At 40.7% G+C, this 21,418-nt stretch overlaps 1 protein-coding gene across 4 annotated transcripts in view; it reads right to left on the reverse strand.

Annotated features, from left to right (window-relative positions):
* Nucleotides 1-21,418, reverse strand: part of LOC133390547 (putative RNA-binding protein Luc7-like 2) — a 59,907-nt gene that overhangs the window by 33,480 nt on the left and 5,009 nt on the right. Inside the window, exon 1 of one of the 4 annotated variants that reach the window (XM_061639353.1) lies at nt 19,517-19,727. The exons of 1 other annotated variant lie outside the window; for it this stretch is intronic. Coding sequence is in view for 1 of the 3 variants with exons in the window: in XM_061639350.1 (XP_061495334.1) it covers nt 19,517-19,577 (61 nt within the window). In the remaining 2 variants the exon portion in view is untranslated. Of the gene's footprint in view, nt 1-19,035; nt 19,175-19,516; nt 19,946-21,418 lie in introns of those variants that run through there. 2 more of the 4 variants (XM_061639351.1, XM_061639350.1) reach the window with 2 other exon arrangements.

Genomic DNA, 21,418 nt, shown 5'->3' on the forward strand with positions numbered 1-21,418 from the left:
AATGCAAATCATTACATACAAATGAACTCTTTCATGGCAGATTTGCCAAATTTTAAACAAACAGAATTTTGTTCAGCTATTTAATATACAAGTTTAGATAAAAGCTGGTTGCTATTTTGTAGAGTGAAATGGGAATATCTTCTACTGTTCTATTGTTCTATGTTACCATATCCTCAGGAGAGATTTATTTTTGCAATTGTAGCCATGAATATATGTGATCACAAAAATCAGTTCATCTACAGAAACAGCAGCTTCCTTTTTTGCAAGGTGTCTGGCCCAAACCATATTTCCATATAACATACTACTTGGCAGATATGGAAGCAATTATGTAATGACATCTCATTTAGGAAAAACCTGTGAGCACAACTGTTATGTATACACATTGCATCTTTCCCGGATATTAAAACTCAGCTTCATACTCCACCAGATCTTAACCCAGTGGGGGCCATCATATCCAAAAGCAATATCCAGATTTCACTTTCCCTACAACTTTGTGTAACTAAATAAAGTATTAAATCAAGTTAGGCCATAGTAAGTACATCTAAATTATACAATCATTTTTATATGTATTGTGCCTTTCATTTTTCAGATTATGCACTATTCAATATTATCATGGACATCCAATATTTGATTAAGTATGTGCATTCACAACTTAAACAACAAATGTTTAATCAGGTCATCTTTATGATAATTACTACTTTCAGACTGACCACTGATTCCCCCTCCTGCATTCTATTTCTATAAATACCTTGCTATCACAGTGGTATCCCCTTCCATTTAAAATATCTTATATAGTTCAGAAATCCTAGTTACTTAATTAGTTAAAATTAACATCAAACACAATAAATGGATAGATCTGAGTGCACAAATAGGTTTAATCATTGTAACTACTGGGTTCTGCAGATACAGTGTAGTAAACATCTCCATAGAAGGAGACTATTATACAGGTCAACTTTAAAACTTAAAAATGTAAAAAACTAACTAAAAACAGTATATACTAAACACGCAGCATAGCCATCAGGAAGTTTACTAAGTGTTTTATATTTAATTGTGCACTGGCTAACGTGCCTATTGTTCCTTCACAGATGAACACTGTGAAAACATTACACAACGATATCCATCCTATCACTTCCCCAGCATTCCTGGCAAGTAACTGAAATTTAGAGAGACACCCCCACATTCTAAAAATAAAGTCTCATCTAACCCTGATCTGCAATCTTCTTTTTTCTCTCAAACCGCTACCTAAGCACAGATGCTTAATTTTCCCCGATTCTTCCCACCCAGAGAAGCCACACATACAACTAACACTATACCAGAGCTCACACAGTTTCTTCAGTGGGACATCATAGTTCTTCCTTAAACCCCATGCAAGCACCTTGCCATTCCCCTACTAAAACTAAATTCATGTAAAATAGTTTTATTTAACTAAAACTAAATTGAATAAAGCATACAATACAGATAATACCATGGCAGAATGCAAAATCCAAACAGGAGAGCTCTGCAAGCCAGATACAAGTCTCTTGACTGCCAGGTTCGTGATCTTTCTTACAAAGCCCACACAAATTAATCTGTTTTATTTGTCCAACACAATCTCTGTGTGCGCACATTTGTGTGTGTACGGTATCATGTCTGAATCTCCTTTCATCATTGTGAACAGCATGGAAGATGTCATGTTTGCTGCTGCTAAGTTCAGCTCACAAACTAGGAATTTGGATATGGGAGGGGTGGGAGAAGGCAATATTATTCTGCCTATCACATGATCTTTTAAAATTACAGTTACAATACAATCTTAAGCATGTGTACTCAGAAATAAACCCCACTAAACTCAATGCTGTCTACTTCTAGTAAGTGTATTTAGGATTGCAGCCCTAATTACCAAGAAGCAGATATTGGGAGATACCCAGTGTCAGTCATACTTACGACAGATCCATTGAAATCAATGGGCAAGTTACTTAAATCCATTGATTTGAACTGGTACTGCAAGTATGACTTAGTTACATATCATCCAACATTTCCACCAGTGCATCAAGGACAAACACATGTTGTTCTTGGTTAGAGGTTCAGAATTCCTATATCATCAAGTTGTCAACAATAAAGAATCTTGTTCTTCCAAGAATGAGTTCTCCTGCAGCAGCGTTTTATTTAAGCATTAGACTGGTAGCCATAGGCTACAAATAACTGCAAGCAGGGGAGTAAAACAGGCTGGCAGATGAGGGACTAAGCACTACATCCATTCTCTGCACTCAAAATCTAAACCAAGTGGTTTAGATGCTGGAGGGAAGTCCCCTCCGTTGCACCCAGAACATACTGCAGCAGGAGCGAGAATTCTCAGTCACTCTGCCATAAGCTAGTAAAAATGTTTGTGGGCTAGTAACTGACCTGGGCTTATTTGCAAAGCTGCCTTATAATCATTTTAAGTTAACAAAGGACCTGCTCCTTCCCTAGAAATCAATGTGATTCACCATTTTTAAAATATTTTGAATGAAATACATTACATAAGAATTAAAACAAATCTGCCTTTAGTCAATTGTATCCAAAGCCTTTACTTAAAATGTATACCTTGCTTTAACAGCCTGCCTTGTTCTTGAGGTTGCTAACTGGCTATATACTTCAATATAGTCTCAATAGAGTATTTTGAATACACTGAAACATTACATTAAGTGAAAATAAAAAAGTGTCATCTTTATTAAGGTAATTCACTTACTTCACAGAGTTTGAAAGCAAATAAAGGTTGCAAAAATTGCAGCATTTTCTCTTTAAGTTTCTTCTAAAAAGTTATTAACAGCCAGGATGTGTGAACCTTAACTGAAGAAAAGCTCCTCCTTCTTTGAAAGAGATAAAAAGTAAAATACAGGTTTTAAAAGAGAAGTTTCTCTTTCCTGATCCAGCAACAGCATACACCACAGAAATTATTTTAGTCTAAAACAGGGGTTCCCAAACAGTGGTCTATGAGCTTCATTCAGGTGGTCCATAGCATGTCTGTGGATTTGTGGTTAATATTCACATCCACAAAGTTGGCATCCCAACTCCAAAATGCCCAGTTCCAGAAAAATCTGAAGCTTCAGAAGAGGCTGGACAACACCCAAGCACTCCAGTGAGGATCATTACTCACTGGAGTACAGTCTGTGGCCTGTCAGGGACTGGCTGTGACAGGAAAGGCTGTCCTGAAAACTGGGGAAACCTTTCACGCAAAGGAACACCTCATGTACACACTACATTCAGAAGCAGATGAGGCACTTGCCATTATCTCACACTCAGTGTTCCAGAATGCAAAAGGCATGATTCTTACTCTGCAAGAGAATCTTCAGTGTAGGTTTCTGTACTAGATTCAAATTACTCCAATTTATTGTTTCCAAAACCTGGTATTGCCACACCAGAATTTGTGAACTCCAGTTGAGGATATTCAACGCATTACCACCCTTCCATCCCCATTAAACAATCTCAGTTCAAACATGTAAATAATTAAGATTAGCCTCATTCTTCATATATGATATATAATTTTTATCATCATCTGCCATCAGGGAGCCAGAGATTCTGGCTGATCTTGCAAACATTTATGGCCACCAAACTCTGCCCCTTCCTCAAGGAGGAAAGACAGGGCCAGGTCTGATGTCACAGTGAGTTTCTGGGACTTTCCATGGATCTCTGTAGGACACAACAAAGTTACAGACAATCCTTCACTCTGAAACTTTCTTCCAAGCTCAAAGAGGTTATGCTGCACTTCCAAGAAGCTGTATCTCAGAAGTGCAGCCCAACTGCAAGAAAAACCGCACATACCCCAAGCTCAGGAAGAAGGCTAGAACTTGCCACATGTGTATGGATGGATGGATGGTTGCCACAGTGAGAGATTTTTTGGGCCTGAGAACAAACCACTGCTGCAATTATATTTAGAAGAGAATTATTCCAGACTACTGATACCAACCACAAATATTGAGGTTCAGAGCTATACAAAATACAAGTGGCTATTAGGAGGAGGATTCATATGTACTACTAAGGCAGCAGGCAAACTCCTCAGCACCAAGAAGGATTTTTCATACAGCTCAATATAGGAGTGCTCCAAGATGCTGCCAAACCTCACCAATGTTAATGCTAGCTGCATTACAACCACACATATGGACCTCATCCTAAGCACCAGACCTTCAAACCTAGTCACATGGAGCAACAGAGCATGTTCCTGCTACTCCTAAAGAAATCTTTCTCCCTCTGTTATGGCAATCAGATCGACCACTGTCAGCTCTGAATGTATATATCAGCTGTAGAAATGATGGGTTTCTGGAATAAGTACATGCACACACACAAGCAAGACATTACAACCGACCATCTTTGGGGGCTAGACTGGTAGACAGGGTTTCCACACACTTCTGCATGTAACTCATTGTTCAGGGTACAAAATAATCAGCAGGTATAAACCCAATTCTACCTACAGATCCATCTGCTGAATCAGTGTACACACATATCTGAAAGCTTGGAAGGCTGGTGTTATGCATCAGAAAGATCATATGCATCTATTAAAACTAACGATCTTATAAGCCACCTTGTACATTTTCTTAGTGGAAAAGCAGGCTAATTTCTTTTAGAATGAATGAATAAATAAATATTCCCTTAGAAATTAGGACAAATGTGTCATTATTTATTATTATTATTATTTATATCCCGCCCTTCCTCCCAGTAGGAGCCCAGGACGGCAAATAAAAGCACTAAAAATACTCTAAAACATCATAAAAACAAACTTTAAAACATATTAAAATAAAAAATACCTTAAAAACATCTTTTGAACATCACTGAAAAGACATGGCAGCATTATCCCTTTTGAAGGGTTTGTGAAAGACAGTGCTGGAAACTGTTCTTGTCTGCCTTTAGCCAATCATATAATTGGAATGTTGAGAAGAGATGGTGGAGGGAAAAAAGTATTGCTTAGGCAGTCACAGAGTTCAGTTGGGGTTAGATAGAGGGCATGGGTATGTAGTTGGGGAGTGGAAGTGGATAAGGGACTAGAGGTTGGAAAGGGGAACAGATTAGGGATAAAAGATATTCTGAGTTGTCAGTAAAGGACTAAGGTGAAGTAAGGGTAAGAGTTCAAAGAGAGGCTAAAGATTTAAACAATGTATCATTTACACCTATGATCCAGCTATGAATGCTTGCATGTGAACGGTCTTGGGTTTTAAAAAAAGTTTCTTCTTTTGAGTACCCTACTGCCTGAATCTCCTGAATGCAGGGAAAACAAAAGGTAAAATAGTACTAGAACCCATCTGGTACTGGTCATGCACCCACAGACACGCTGGCACATACTCAAAACCTTCAGGTTATTGTTCCTTTGAACAGTCACCTCATGCTTTGTCAGTAGCCAGGTTGGGGCTGCAGAAGGCAGGTGAGGTGGGACAGCTAGCTCCAGTGAGGGAAACAGAACTAGGGGAGTGTACTTGGGTTTACTCATTTTGAGTTTTTAGGAGGACTGTCAGAGGGGTTTCCCTTAAAATTCAAGCAAGGTGCAAGGCTATATGCTTAACTTCCTGAAGTATTTGACCATGGTAAGAGAGCCAGTGTGGCTCAGTGGTTAAGGTGTTGGACTATGACCTGGGAGACCACGGTTTGAATCCCCACACGGCCATGAAACTCACTGGGTGACCTTGGGCCAGTCACTGCCTCTCAGCCTCATGAAAACCCTATTCATAGGGTCGCCACAAGTCAGAATCAACTTGAAGGCATTACATTTACATTTAATATAATAATTGGCTAACTAGTTAATTGACTTTGTTCTCAATTCTAATAACTATCAGGCAAATGATTTTTTTAAAAGGTCAGATTTGCTGATATTTATAATTTGTAGAACATTACACTACCTTTAACAGCTAAATCTTTGTTACATCTGTCTAAAATTAATTCATCTAAGCTGTTTTCATAGTAGCCTTTTTAGTTAACTTTCTTTTAAATTATCGCTAGCTAATTACATATTCTTTTATGCATGTTTATTAAATATCCTACTTCTAAAGAAACTTTGACCCATGTGGTTGTGCCTACTATCTGTTGGTCAGTGACGCATGCTGTGAGACTCACAGACAGGGTTTTTAGCAGAGAGAGTGAAACCTGAAGCAGAAGGGTTAAGCTGTGAGAACAGAGCGCCAGACTGTCAAGGTCAGCGGCTGGCTGGGAAGCGTGATAAGGTGGGAGACTTGCAGAATCTCAGTGTGGGGGAAGAATCGTCTGTGAAGAGAACTGTGTCTAATGTCTTTGCCTAGTAAAGACTCTTACAAGAAACTTGCCTGGCCTGTCTTAATTCCTGTTCTAAACGCTCTTGAATTCCATCCTTGTATGATCTATACACGCACACACGCAACAGGGGTTATGGGCCCAGCTTATCATACGCGGTAGCGGGTTCAAGAGCTGTTGGCGTGGCATTGTTGCAGAGAGAAACAAAGTGCAAGTAAGAGGCAAGTAAGAGTGGGCAACATGGCTGTAAACCTGTCTTCCGGGATGCCGATGGAGAGACTGAATGCTGTAAACTACTCCAGCTGGAAATAGAGAATGAGAGCAGTTCTGATTAAAGAAGAGTTGAATGATGTTGTGGAAAAAACCCCTCCGGCAGCTCCTTCAGCAGCGTGGTTGAAGAAAGACGAGAAAGTGAAGGCTTTTATTACTCTGGGGCTGTCTGATTCTCAACTGTTGCTGGTGAGTAATGAGCCGACAGCTAATCAGATGTGGGAGAAGCTAAGAGCCGCTCATGTGCAGCAAACTGCAGGGAGCAGGCTGTGTTTAGCATGGAAACTTTATCAGATGCGTTTTACAGATGAAGTGACTATGACAGAGCATCTGGCTGAATTTCGTAGATTAAATGCTGAGCTGCAAGATAGAGGAGTGCATCATAGTGACATTCAGATGGTCTATATCCTGTTATCTTCATTTAATCAAAAATGGGATGTCCTGGTCTCTAGCCTGGAAACTCAACCTGACGGACATCTGAATTTGGACTTTGTAGAACAGAAACTGCAACAAGAGTGGAATAGAAGACAAGAGAATAAGAAATCAGAGTTAAAAGAGACTGTGGCTGTACAACAACAAAATCAAAGAAGCAGGGAAGAGACTAAAATATGTTATTTTTGTGGGTCCCGTGGACATATACAGAGACATTGTTTAAAGAAGAGGAATAACAGGGACTTTGGAAGTCAAAGAACAAGCGTGAACTTTGTTACGAAGGAGGGCAATAAACCCATTAACTCTAAGTGGCTTCTTGACAGTGGAGCGTCTAATTGCCTAATCACAGACTCTAGTTTATTTTACACTTCAAAGCCGACGCAGGAAAAGCTTTATCTGGCTGACGGATCGACTCAAGACGCGATTGCAACAGGCACGCTGAAGTTGGGTAATTTGGGAACTATATTGACAGATGTATTATTAGTTTCTGGTTTAAAATATAACATTCTATCAGTGAGAAAATTGGCTCAAATAGGTTGTAAAGTTACATTTGAAGGGGATAGATGTTTTGTGAGAAAAGATGGTGAAATATGCATGCAAGGGAAATTACAGAACCAAATGTTCATGGTTGAGTGCAATCTTGATAAACCCATGTGTGCCTGGATAGGAGTTAATAAAAATAAACATGATAATTGTTTCCATGAATGGCACAGAAAACTGGCACACGCACATTTCCAAAAGATACAAAACACCCCAAAACATAGTCAAGATTTGAAATTAACACATTGTGAGCATGTGGATGAGTGTGAGGTATGCTATAAAACAAAAATGACAGTGACTCCGGTAAATAAGAGCTGTGAAAGCACAACCACTGAACCCTATCAGCTCATACATGTGGACCTGGCTGGACCTTTCCAGTGCTCAAAAGGTGGAGCAAGGTTTTATTTAGTGATTGTGGATGATTTCTCCAGATTTACACATGTGTTCTTATTGAAAAAGAAAAGTGATGCAGAAGAGAAATTAAAGTCATTTATACAGAGGACAGAGACACAATATGGGGTTGTTATCAAAAATATCAGATCAGATCAAGGTGGGGAATTTACCAGTAATTCATTTAAAACATATTTGGAAAAGAAGGGAATAATACAGAGTCTCACTGCTCCCTTCAGCCCATCCTCCAACGGAACTGCAGAGAGGAGGAACCGGTCATTGCAGGATTCAATGAGAGCCATGCTAGCAGATGCTGATATGAATAACACTTATTGGGGTGAATGTATTCTGTACACTGTTTATATTCAGAACCGCCTTATGCACAGAACAATAGGCATGTCTCCCTATGAGAAACTGACTGGAAGAAAGCCCAGGGTGAAACACATAGAACGTTTTGGGGCAAAATGCTGGGTACATGTAGCAAAACAGAAAACAAGAGCTCAAGCAGGACGCGTTTTGGGATTTCAGAATTCATACTATAGAGTTTGGTTGCCTGAGAAACAACAAGTAGTGTTAAGCAGAAGCATAAAGGTGATAGATAAACCTTGGACAGACAGTCAAACAGTTGTCCTAGATAGTGCAAGCAAGCAGGAAGCAGCAGATGTTCCTTTTGGGCAGCAAATTCCATTAAGAACTGCATTGACTGATCTAATACACGGTGGCAAACGTACTGTAAAAAGACTGAGAAGTGAAGACATGGCAATGCAAGATACAGAAATGCCAAGTACCAGTGCAGGTGCAGGTCCAAGTAAAATAGAGAGTGAAGAAGAAATGGAAATAGATAATGTTAGAAGGTCAGAGAGAAAAACGAAAGGTCAACCACCTCAGAGATTCACATTTAATGTTACACAACAGACAAATGAATATCCAGTAGAATGGGAAAAAGAAGGACCAATAGATAAAGAAACAATGGATCTCATGTGGAAGTTTTGTGTTGAGGAATGAAATATAAATGTATTATCAAATAAAAGTGAACAAAAATGAATCTGTGAAACTTGTGTGAATAAAGGAATAAAGAAACATGAACTGAATTGAAAACGTAAATAGAAGCTGTAAGGAAACAAACTGATATGTATTGTAATGAAAAATTAATGTTGTAGAAATGTAATAATTGTAACATGAAGTTTTGTAGTCTGTAAGTCTCAGGTGGGGGCTGTTGGTCAGTGACGCATGCTGTGAGACTCACAGACAGGGTTTTTAGCAGAGAGAGTGAAACCTGAAGCAGAAGGGTTAAGCTGTGAGAACAGAGCGCCAGACTGTCAAGGTCAGCGGCTGGCTGGGAAGCGTGATAAGGTGGGAGACTTGCAGAATCTCAGTGTGGGGGAAGAATCGTCTGTGAAGAGAACTGTGTCTAATGTCTTTGCCTAGTAAAGACTCTTACAAGAAACTTGCCTGGCCTGTCTTAATTCCTGTTCTAAACGCTCTTGAATTCCATCCTTGTATGATCTATACACGCACACACGCAACACTAACAGCTAACTGAAAATGCTTGGAAGTTGTTTAAAAACACTATATTAGAAGCTCAACTGGAGTGCATACCGCAGATCAGAAAAGGTACCGCCAGGGCCAAGAAGATGCCAGCATGGTTAACGAGCAAAGTCAAGGAAGCTCTTAGAGGCAAAAAGTCTTCCTTCAGAAAATGGAAGTCTTGTCCGAATGAAGAAAATAAAAAAGAACACAAACTCTGGCAAAAGAAATGCAAGAAGACAATAAGGGATGCTAAAAAAGAATTTGAGGAGCACATTGCTAAGAACATAAAAACCAACAACAAAAAATTCTATAAATACATTCAAAGCAGGAGACCATCTAGGGAGGCGATTGGACCCTTGGATGATAAGGGAGTCAAAGGTGTACTAAAGAACGATAAGGAGATTGCAGAGAAGCTAAATGAATTCTTTGCATCTGTCTTCACAGTGGAAGATATAGGGCAGATCCCTGAACCTGAACTAACATTTGCAGGAAGGGATTCTGAGGAACTGAGACAAATAGTGGTAACGAGAGAGGAAGTTAAAGCTTAATGGACAATATAAAAACTGACAAATCACCGGGCCCGGATGGCATCCACCCGAGAGTTCTCAAAGAACTCAAAGGTGAAATTGCTGATCTGCTAACTAAAATATGTAACTTGTCCCTCGGGACCTCCTCCGTGCCTGAGGACTGGAAAGTGGCAAATGTAACGCCAATCTTCAAAAAGGGATCCAGAGGGGATCCCGGAAATTACAGGCCAGTTAGCTTAACTTCTGTCCCTGGAAAACTGGTAGAAAGTATTATTAAAGCTAGATTAACTAAGCACATAGAAGAACAAGCCTTGCTGAAGCAGAGCCAGCATGGCTTCTGCAAGGGAAAGTCCTGTCTCAGTAACCAATTAGAATTCTTTGAGAGTGTCAACAAGCATACAGATAGAGGTGATCCAGTGGACATAGTGTACTTAGACTTTCAAAAAGCGTTTGACAAGGTACCTCACCAAAGACTTCTGAGGAAGCTTAGCAGTCATGGAATAAGAGGAGAGGTCCTCTTGTGGATAAGGAATTGGTTAAGAAGCAGAAAGCAGAGAGTAGGAATAAATGGACAGTTCTCCCAATGGAGGGCTGTAGAAAGTGGAGTCCCTCAAGGATCGGTATTGGGACCTGTACTTTTCAACTTGTTCATTAATGACCTAGAATTAGGAGTGAGCAGTGAAGTGGCCAAGTTTGCTGACGACACTAAATTGTTCAGGGTTGTTAAAACAAAAAGGGATTGCGAAGAGCTCCAAAAAGACCTCTCCAAACTGAGTGAATGGGCGGAAAAATGGCAAATGCAATTCAATATAAACAAGTGTAAAATTATGCATATTGGAGCAAAAAATCTGAATTTCACATATACGCTCATGGGGTCTGAACTGGCGGTGACCGACCAGGAGAGAGACCTCGGGGTTGTAGTGGACAGCACGATGAAAATGTCGACCCAGTGTGCGGCAGCTGTGAAAAAGGCAAATTCCATGCTAGCGATAATTAGGAAAGGTATTGAAAATAAAACAGCCGATATCATAATGCCGTTGTATAAATCTATGGTGCGGCCGCATTTGGAATACTGTGTACAGTTCTGGTCGCCTCATCTCAAAAAGGATATTATAGAGTTGGAAAAGGTTCAGAAGAGGGCAACCAGAATGATCAAGGGGATGGAGCGACTCCCTTACGAGGAAAGGTTGCAGCATTTGGGGCTTTTTAGTTTAGAGAAAAGGCGGGTCAGAGGAGATGATAGAAGTGTATAAAATTATGCATGGCATTGAGAAAGTGGATAGAGAAAAGTTCTTCTCCCTCTCTCATAATACTAGAACTCGTGGACATTCAAAGAAGCTGAATGTTGGAAGATTCAGGACAGACAAAAGGAAGTACTTCTTTACTCAGCGCATAGTTAAACTATGGAATTTGCTCCCACAAGATGCAGTAATGGCCACCAGCTTGGACGGCTTTAAAAGAAGATTAGACAAATTCATGGAGGACAGGGCTATCAATGGCTACTAGCCGTGATGGCTGTGCTCTGCCACCCTAGTCAGAGGCAGCATGCTTCTGAAAACCAGTTGCCGGAAGCCTAAGGAGGGGAGAGTGTTCTTGCACTCAGGTCCTGCTTGCGGGCTTCCCCCAGGCACCTGCTTGGCCACTGTGAGAACAGGATGCTGGACTAGATGGGCCACTGGCCTGATCCAGCAGGCTCTTCTTATGTTCTTAACTGCAAACTTTCCTTTGATTAAACAAGTGATGGTAGCTCAGGTCCAGAAACTCTAAAACGGTGTTGATTATCTGGCTTACAGCCTCAATTTGGAACTGTAACTGCCTTGGTTTCTCTATTAGGCAACCTGCATCCAGAGGATAGGGGAGAGTGACTGTAAATTGTTTTGGACCCCTCAATGGCTTTCAATACATTAGCTACTGGGCTAAGTTCAAGGTTCTGGTTTTGGTGTACAAAGCCCTATACAGCTTGGGACCGTTGCCTTACCTCTTATATACCCAGTCAATCACTATGCTCTGCAGATGAGGGCCTCCTGCAGATACCATCTTATCAAGAGGTCCATTCTGCACAACATAGGAAGTGGACCTTTAGTGTAGTGGCACCGACCCTTTGGAATTCCCTCCTCTTAAATATTAGACAGGCACCACCTCTGTTATCTTTTTGGCACCTACTGAAGACCTTCCTCTTTCAACAAGCCTTTTAAGTAGAGACCTTATCCCAGTCTGCGCCTGTGTTGGAATTGCTTTTTAAGGTGTTTTTATAGCTTTTTTTTTAAAAAAAAGATGTTTTTAAAGATGTTTGTTTTAATATATTTAAAGTCTGTTTTTGTGATGTTTTAGAGTGTTTTTAGTGTTTTTGTTTGCCGCCCTGGGCTTCTACTGGGAGGAAGGGTGGGATATACAATAAATAAACAAATAAATAAATTAACAAACACACTGGTTAATTTTCTTATTTATATCCCACCTTTCTTCCATTATGGAACAGTTGGCATACATGTGGTTCCCATGCAGTCTTCCATCCAGGTATTGATCAGACCCAGAGCTGGTTAACTTTAGCAAGGTGGTGGCGTCACTCAATTGTTTCTCTGAGATGTGCAGTGGCATACTTTGGTCCAGAGGCTAATTTTTCCCAGCAGATTGACTGCAGGTGGTGTTGGGGAACTTTTGCTCTGCTCCATGGCATTTATGCTAGTGTTCCAAAGGTCTATGTTATCTCCCATGCTTTTCACATCTGAAATCTGCTAGAAGAAGTCATATGAGATGACGTGTTCCCTGTATTTAGAGAACATCAACTTTATTTCTGCTTTCTCATCAGAGTAAAATGTGGTAAGAGAAGCAACGAATTGGTGGCTGGGGTCAGTAATGGAATGGAAAAGGACTAATAAGCCTTTATGAGATGTAATTGGGCTATATTTATTACATTTTAATTACTTCTTGAGTCTGTGTGCTTTTGTTAGCCACTTTGCACACCTCCATATGGAGGAAAACATGGGTTATAAATGTTATTACAAAAGCAACTTAACTCCAATGCAGATAAAGCAGAGGTACTGTTGATCTGACCAAGGAAGTGATGTTCACCTGTTCTGAACGGAGTTATACTAAAAGCAAGGTGGCCAAATTTGGCCCTGGATTATAATCCCCAGGTCTTCAATTCCAACAACATCTGGAGAGCCACTGGTTAGACACTGCTGACTTAAAGAACCAAGTCTACAGCCTGGGGACATTGCTGGCCCTTACTTTAACTCAGGTGGCATGTGATGTGAAGCTCCTTCCAGCAGCTTAGATCAATGTCACAGCTATGTCCCCTCCTGGGCAGAGGTAGCCTGCTTGCCATCATCCATGTCCTGGTAACATCCAGATTACACACACTGAATGTGGGACTGCCTTTCAAGACTACTTAGAAATTTCAGCTGGAGCAAAATGCAAAAAGGTTACTGATTGGTACTAGCCACAAGCAACACATATTAATTCTAAGCACAACTTAAAATGCTGTGTTTTTTTAACCTTTAAAATATTTTATAGCTTGGGATCCAGATATTCAGAGAGCTGCTAATAACAATACAAACGTACCTAGACAATAAGATCTGCTTCAAAGGGTTTCTGAGATTAGGCAGATGGCACTATGAGAGGATCTTATCAATGACTGTGCTCACTTTTAAACACAATGTTATTACCTTTTATTTCCCCAAACAGTGGAATTTGAGTTTATGTCAGAGAACTGTATTTTTGTTGTTGTTTGAACTGACATTGCATCCCATTTGTTGTTTGCTATTACTTTTACTATTTTGCTCTACGGCTAGTTATCTGCCATTTTAATTCTGTTGTATTAATATTAATTGATTACAATTTTCAAAGTACTGTCCCAAGTTTAAAAGCAGGCTATATATTTTTATTAATTTGAAGATGATGCACTGGCTGCCTATTTGCTACCAGGCCACATTTAAGGCTTTGTATTAATTTATAAGGCCCTAAACAACTTGGAACCAAATTATCTGAGAGTGTGCCTTCTGTACAGCCCTGCCTGTTCACTGATATAATCAGAAGCCCTCCTGATTGTGCCACAGCCTGATGTTCATCTGGCAACAACCAGGAAGAAGGCTTTTTCCGCTGTGACTTTCACACTCTGAAACTGCCTTTCCCCTAGAAATAAGACATGTACCAACTCTGATGCAAATTTGGAGCATGCTAAAAAAAAATTCCAACATAGCCTTTGCTGGCGGTTGATGCTAAACCACTGTAGAATATAAGTATATTTTTTACTGACTGCTCAACTAGACTCTGTAGATTTTTGTTTTGTATTTTATATTACTGTACACCTGTCTTGAAATACACATATGCTGTACAAAAATAGCTTAAAAAATATAAGCTGCACTGCACAGACTGCTGCAGGCATACAATGCTACTGATTTTGTTGGTTTTGGACACAATATTATACAATTCTGTGTTATAATATGAGCTAACCAGCTGTTGATACGATTTTAGCGAACCTGTAGTTGACTTCTAGTAAGTGAAAACAAGCTTGGTTGACGTTTAGCAATTTTGGAGTCACATTTTCCAAAAGAAAGTTTGCCTTAAATGAGCTCATTTTACAAAATGAATTGTTTGGGAGTAATAAGAACTGGTATAAATTAGAAAGCTAAAGCATGCAATTGTGCCAGTCTGGGGAAAATTATTAGTATTTATTTATCTTCATTCGTTGAGATCAGTTTTCTGAAGAAATTCACTGAGTGTGCCATCTGAAGGTTGTCTATATTCCTCTCATAACAGTGTGAACATCCTTTCAAAAGGGGATGGGGAGGAAAGAAAATTGGGTGAAATCATGAAAGGCTGGAAATCTATCAGCTTAAGAAACCTAAACCAAGAAAACAAACCAAATCCCAATAGACCTTTCATTTAGCTCTTTTTCAACTGAGTTCAGAAGTCTGAGTGAAACACATACATTTCCAAATTCAAGGTCATTTTTGTGATGACAAATTAGTATATGTACTCAATGTTATATTCAGTTGAAACAGTTCTAAAGAACGTTGAGCCCAATCTACACTATTTGTTAAATAGTTGTTTTAGCACCTCTGGTTGCATATCAAGATAACAGTAACAAATCTGTAAACCAAAGCCAAGAAGTTGTTTGCCATGACCTTCAAAGAATTAAATAAAAACAGGTGCAACACAAGACTCCAGAAAATCTTACTTTATGTAGTAAGCAAACTTACTTTACATGGGAAGCAAGTCCCATTGAGTTCAATAGGTTTACTACTAGGTGTGTATTAGACTGAAGTCTTAGTGAACCAATATTCAATCTTTCTCCTTTAAACAGAGCAATCCAAAACCCCAATCCACTGCACTGGAGGGGGTATGGATGCAGTACAGGTGTCCCTTTGCTAAGCTTCACTGGGCTCTGGCAACTGTGTCAGTGTTTGCCACAACAAAGGTGCCTGCTGAAAGCAATGGGTGGAAGCTACTGCTGATGGCATCCCCCAATGGTGGTATCCAGTCCAAACCACTAAAATGGGACATTTCTGGATGGAGAGGAGGTAGAGGTGGGGCTGTGCTAAGAGCAGATCCCACTGGGGATGGACCTGATTTGAGCATCTCTACTACACCAGTATGGAGCTGGTACAGCTTTAATGACCCCCATCTTCTGCCCTGGCTGGTCTGAGTGGCAGGGCTTTGGATGTGATGGTAGTTCTGTCGCTCTTTTAGCCCCACTGCTCCAGGCCAGGAATAAGGCATGCTCCCTCAATTTATTTAACAGATTCAATACACTGGTTAATCATCAAGTCCAAGCATAAAATATACATCAAAATTATCAATAAAATCAGATATTAAAATCAAGTTGGCCTAACATGTTTCAAAATAAAATCAGCAGTTTTAAAGATATACTTTATAAAATAAAATTACATACTAAAATACATGTCAAATCAACATATCTAAAAACTCTTGCTTTTACAAAAAATTTTAGCAGGCACCAAAAACAGTACAGCAAAGGCCTGCTTAACATCATATATGCAGGGAGTTCAACACTGAAATTCCTTGCAAATGCAGGATGAACATTATGTGGCAGTTTTAATAATACCAGAGTAAAGCCACATTTTTATATTAGTCCAGGTACTGTTGACAGTCTAACTGTAAAGCAGTTACTGAAAAACCCGTAGGCACACTTTGCTCCAAATAATGCTGCAAAGAAGAATTTTTTAAGATCTGGAGGTCATTATTCTTTAAGCACACTGGATACCAAATACACCCCCATATGACTAGTAAAGTACTTAACAGTATAATACAATATAGGAAAAATTTGATTTTATTCCTTACTTGGGTTGTATCCAAAGGTGTTGTTCAATTGACATTTAAACTTCTGTTGTAGAGTGGGGTGGGAAGCAATTTTCCTTCCCCCTTGAGCCCCCCCCCAACACCCTTAAGTCTCCTCTGGGGCAACACTGTTGGATACATCCCTCTGTATGCTGTTTAAAATGTCTCACTATATTTCATGAACAAAAAATTAATAATTCCAAGTGGTTTCAATAAACTGAAGCTGAGGATGTATTATCAGCTTAGGTTGGCATCTCAGTGTTATGTGTTGGACTGGGACCTGGGTTCAAATCTCTGCTTGGCCATCAAGCTCATTGGGTGACCTTGGACCAGTTACTGTCTCTCAGCCTAACCTACCTCACAGGGTTGTTGCGAGGATAAAATTGGGAAGGGGAGAATGTACCTTGAACTCTTTAGAGGAAAGTTGGGATATAAATTGAATAATAAACAAAACAAATAAATTATGCCCTTTTCTGGTCAGGAATAGCTTGGCCACCATGATTCATGTGTTAGTAACCTCACAACTGGGCTACTATAATGGATTCCTTCTGGGAGGAAATAAATTTAATAAATAAATAAATAATGTGCACTATGTGGGACTTCCCTTGGGATTGATCCAGAAGCTGCAGCTGGTGAAGAATGCTGTGGCCAGGTTGTTGAATGGAGCACCTGGACAACACATATTATGCCTGTGATGAGGGAACTGCACTAACCATGTTCAAGGTCTTGTTAACATATAAAGCCCTGAACTCCAGACCACCTGACTCTGTACAGACCTGTAAAAGATCACTGATTATCCGGGGAAATTCTAGTCATCAGGTATTCGTGACCCAAAAATGGGAATTTTCTGCTGTAGCCCCTGTACTACACAATGCCCTTCCAGTTGCTTCAGACATGTCTTTTTGTTCAGATGTTCCCTGAACCATATGATCAGACCCTGTCGTTTATTTGTTTGAATCCCCTAAATTCATGTTTTTATATCCTTTTATACTACTGTTTTGCTCATTTTATGTCATAGTTTTGTTTGAATTATATTGTTTGTTTTTATGTTGTACACCACTGAAGAGTTCTAAAAAATATTTAGCATTTTCATCTAGCACAGCAGATTACATTACAATTGCTACATCTGACAGAAAAATAATAATAATAAATAAATTTTATTTTAATAAATAAATTTAATAAATTAAATTTTATAAATAAATTTTATTTGTTAGTTGCCCACCTGTCCTGGGCGACTTACAACAATATAAAATACAATATAAAACACATACAATCAACAATCACAATATTAACATCAATTCATCTAAAACCATCCCTTCAATAATACAGCATAAGAACCTAGCCCACCCCAGAAATCCCATAGGCCTGCCTGAATAGCCAGGTCTTTAAGGCTCGGCGAAAAGCCATCAGGGAGGAGGCATGTCGGAGGTCAAATGGAAGCAAGTTCCAGAGGGTGGGGGCCACGATCGAAAAAGCCCTCCCTCTGGTCCGCACCAGCCTAGCTGTTTTCACCGGTGGGACCGAGAGAAGGTCTTGTGAGGCTGATCTTGTTTGGCGGCATATTTGGTGATACTGGAGGCGTTCCTTCAGATAAACTGGGCCAAAACCGTATAGGGTTTTAAAGGTTAACACCAACACCTTGAATTGGGCCCGGTACACAACTGGCAACCAGTGTAGCTCCATCAACACTGGGGTGACATGGTCCCGGCGACGGCTCTGCTTTATTAAGTGTGCCGCCGCATTCTGTACTAGCTGCAATTTCCGGACCGTCTTCAAGGGTAGCCCCACGTAGAGCGCATTACAGTAGTCTAATCGAAAGGAGACCAGGGCATGTATCACTTGTGGGAGCAGAGCAAATCATTAAGTGGCCCAACAAGACCCTCAGGAATTTTCAAGTGGTCTGTAAGGAAAAGTTTGAGAACAACTGCTTTAAAGCCCTAACCTGCTTGGGACCAGGAAAGCTCAGCAGTTTTCAAGTGGTCAGTGGGAAAAGAAGTTTGGGAACCACTGTCCTAAATACTTTCAAACAAACAACATCAAGGACAAGTGTAAACAAACATAGGACAAACAACCCAATTACCTGAGTGGTTGTAATGTGACTTGAATCCAATGAGAATGAATTGGTCAGGGGGTCCTCTTTGGCACAATTTAAAATGAATGTCAGGGAACTCTATCATCATATTCCCCAAAGATAAACACATTAACCAAAGGGAAACTTTATATGAAATTTAGATGAAATATCATGAAAACAATCATACCAAGTTGCAGAATCACATTACTTGATTGAATATGAATCAGTATCTACTTTCATATAGCAACAAATTCAGTCCTCGATATTGTTCCTGTCCCAATACATACCAGGTGCCTGGAATAATAGGTTTTACAACAAGAACTAAAAAGCTCACTAAAGGATGAATATTGAATTCTATTCAAATGCATGAACATAGGGCATATGCTTACTCCTGCTGTTGCTTTTACTGTAAGGCATGTTACCCTTATCAAGCAGCCCTTATCAAGGTATGTTTTCATAAGGCGTTTTATTCTAGTTAAGTCATTCGTTTTCAAATAAAAATTGAAAACATAGCAACTTACACCTGTTTTAGAAAACAAACCGGCAAACACAGAAATACCTCCACACAATTCTGTTTTGTTTTAGTTTGCATTTTGATCAGATCCAGATAATGCCTAAAACCAAGTCAAAATTTCTAAAAATGCTTCTTTGCAATGTTAGCTGCACAATATTGACTTGAAATGCTGGTTTGGGTCAGACCTCCGGTACGTCGGTCATAAACAAAATATAAACGACAGCTACAGGGGCCGGAACGACCTAATTGTCCCCTACCCCGGTCAAAATAAGGCGAACTGCTGTTTCACTGATGAGACAAGATGAGGCGTGTAACGGGCAATTTCATCTTTCGATGTTAACTAGTCCAGATCCTTTTGACTGCTAAACTGTCTCCTCAACGTTGCCTCTGCGTGTGATGTGGACGAAAAAGGAGGCCTTGCTTCGCAGTAGGATGAGTTCCTCCCCCACCCTATGTAAAGCAATGGCGCCCCCTCCCCCCCGCATCGGCATTTACATGGCCAAAGCAATCTCCCTATTGTAATTCGTACTGGCGGCACCTGGGCTCTGCCGCTCACCCTGACTAAGCCCTCCCCTAAAGGGGAGGAGAAAGAAACCAAGACGCAGGCCCTGCCAATCATCGCACTAGGCCTTTCCTGCTTCTTCTGTTCTCCCTTACCCCACCCCCGCCACCCCACCCCCAACGGGGAAAACACGTCCCCGCCCTCTCCGAGCCTGACGAGCCGGCAGTACGTCTTACCGTCCCGGGAGGTGCCCATTAGCTGGTCCAGCATCGCACGCATTTGAGCCTGTGCCGACATCCTGAAAGCGCAGGGGACCTGGTAGGGCCGGCCAAATCCCAATAAGCCCCGCCCACAGCGGCCTAGACGATATCGAACCCGACGCCGCGGTCGCTTCCTTCAGGGATGAGCTAAGGCGGAATCTCGCACCCTGTCGCCTCCTCTGAGGCCGGTGCAGTTACAATGGCGTCTGCGGCTTCCGCTGTTATCGGAAAAGAAGCGGATAATCGCCTCGTGCTCGTTGGTATCTCAGGACGGCGAGTCTCCCCGCGCGTTCGCCCCCTTTTCGCCTGCCTCGCTAGGCGCGCGCGCGCAGCCTGGCGGTAACGGACATCCTTGCGCGCGCGCGCCCTTCTCCCGCCTTCCCTGACGATTACTAACCCTCTGATTGGCTAAACAGGGCGTAAAACGATCCTGTAACGTCAAGCATTGTGCCTTTTGCCGATTGGGCTACCGAAACCGTCTTCCCTCCGATCGTCGCGTGCACTGATTGGGGACGCAGTTCGTGGCCTCTTTCTGTGACGTATGTCCTTTGAACTAGGCGATCATCAGTTCATTAGTTTTTTTAACAGAAAATAATTCTTTTCCCCGCAATGTGGGGCGGGGTTGGCTCACTTGTTTCTCTACCTTCTGGAACTTCAGAATGTCCTTTTCATAGCCAAATGTTGTCAAAATTACTGGTGGTAATAGCAGTATCTCGGTGCCCTCTCTTCTGAATGGGGTGGCCAGAGGCAAAAGAGGACAAGGCTTTAAGCGTTGTGTAACAGGAGTTTCAGCAGGCAGCTAGCTTCTGAACACCGTATTTGGATCCATCTTGTCTTCTATGTCCTATAGCTTGTTTAATATATTTACACCCTACCTTTTAGGATACTTTCAGAGGGCAACTTACAAAAATTTGATAAAACATAATGTAATCAATGAAAAATAGAAAAATTAAAACAGCACTGCTTGAAAAGTCTTCTTAAAAATCATGCCTTAACATCTGGAGTTCAGCTGGAGATTCCAGTTGCTGTGGCATCAGTTTTCTTTTTAGATTTATTGTTAAACGTTAGTTTATTTATTATTTGATTTATGTCCTGCCCTTCCTCCTAGCAGAAGCCCAGGATGGCAAGTTCCTTGTTACCAGAAGGTCTCCAAGCAACTTACAACACATTTAAAACATAAAATACATTAAACCATGAAAACAGAACAAAACAACCCTCATAAAAGCCTCAGGAAGCATTGGTAGCACACTAGTAACAAATCATCTCAGTTTGTCAAAAGCCTGGCAAAAAGTCTGGCTCCAAAAATGTCATTGAAGTCATCAGGTGGATCTCATTAGGGAGAGCATTCCACAGATAGGGAGCCACAACTGAAAACGTCCTATTTCTAGTCACGACCCTCCGAACTTGCTTCTTTAAGGTAATGATGGAAGTGCTGATTAGCGTTTGTAAACAATAGACTGATAAGGGCCAATAAACCAAAGCTCAGTCCAAAAGAGACAGGGGCACTGTAGGCAGGTGGTTTGTCTCACCATGAAGAGGGTGGGTCATCCTGTCCCGAACAGGGATATGCTGATATAATTCACAGCTATGGGTGCTGCTACATCCAGAATATTAGATGCTCAAATGACTTCATGACATTTAGTACCTTCCAGTAGTCTCCTGATTAGCAACACATTGATAACTGCCCAAGCACTCTTCAGATTCCTGCAGTGCATTTTATGTGTGGCTGCCTCTGAAGACGTCCCAGAAACATTCAGTTATTACAAATATTGCTGTCAGATTAAGTGAACCAGCTATATGGACTAGCTATCACCAGTTCTTAAAAGAGCTACCCTGGCTGCTGGTTCATTTCTAAGCACAATTCAGAGTGCTGTGATT

Source organism: Rhineura floridana, chromosome 8, assembly GCF_030035675.1.
Source record: "Rhineura floridana isolate rRhiFlo1 chromosome 8, rRhiFlo1.hap2, whole genome shotgun sequence".
Classification (NCBI taxonomy): Eukaryota; Metazoa; Chordata; class Lepidosauria; order Squamata; family Rhineuridae; genus Rhineura; species Rhineura floridana.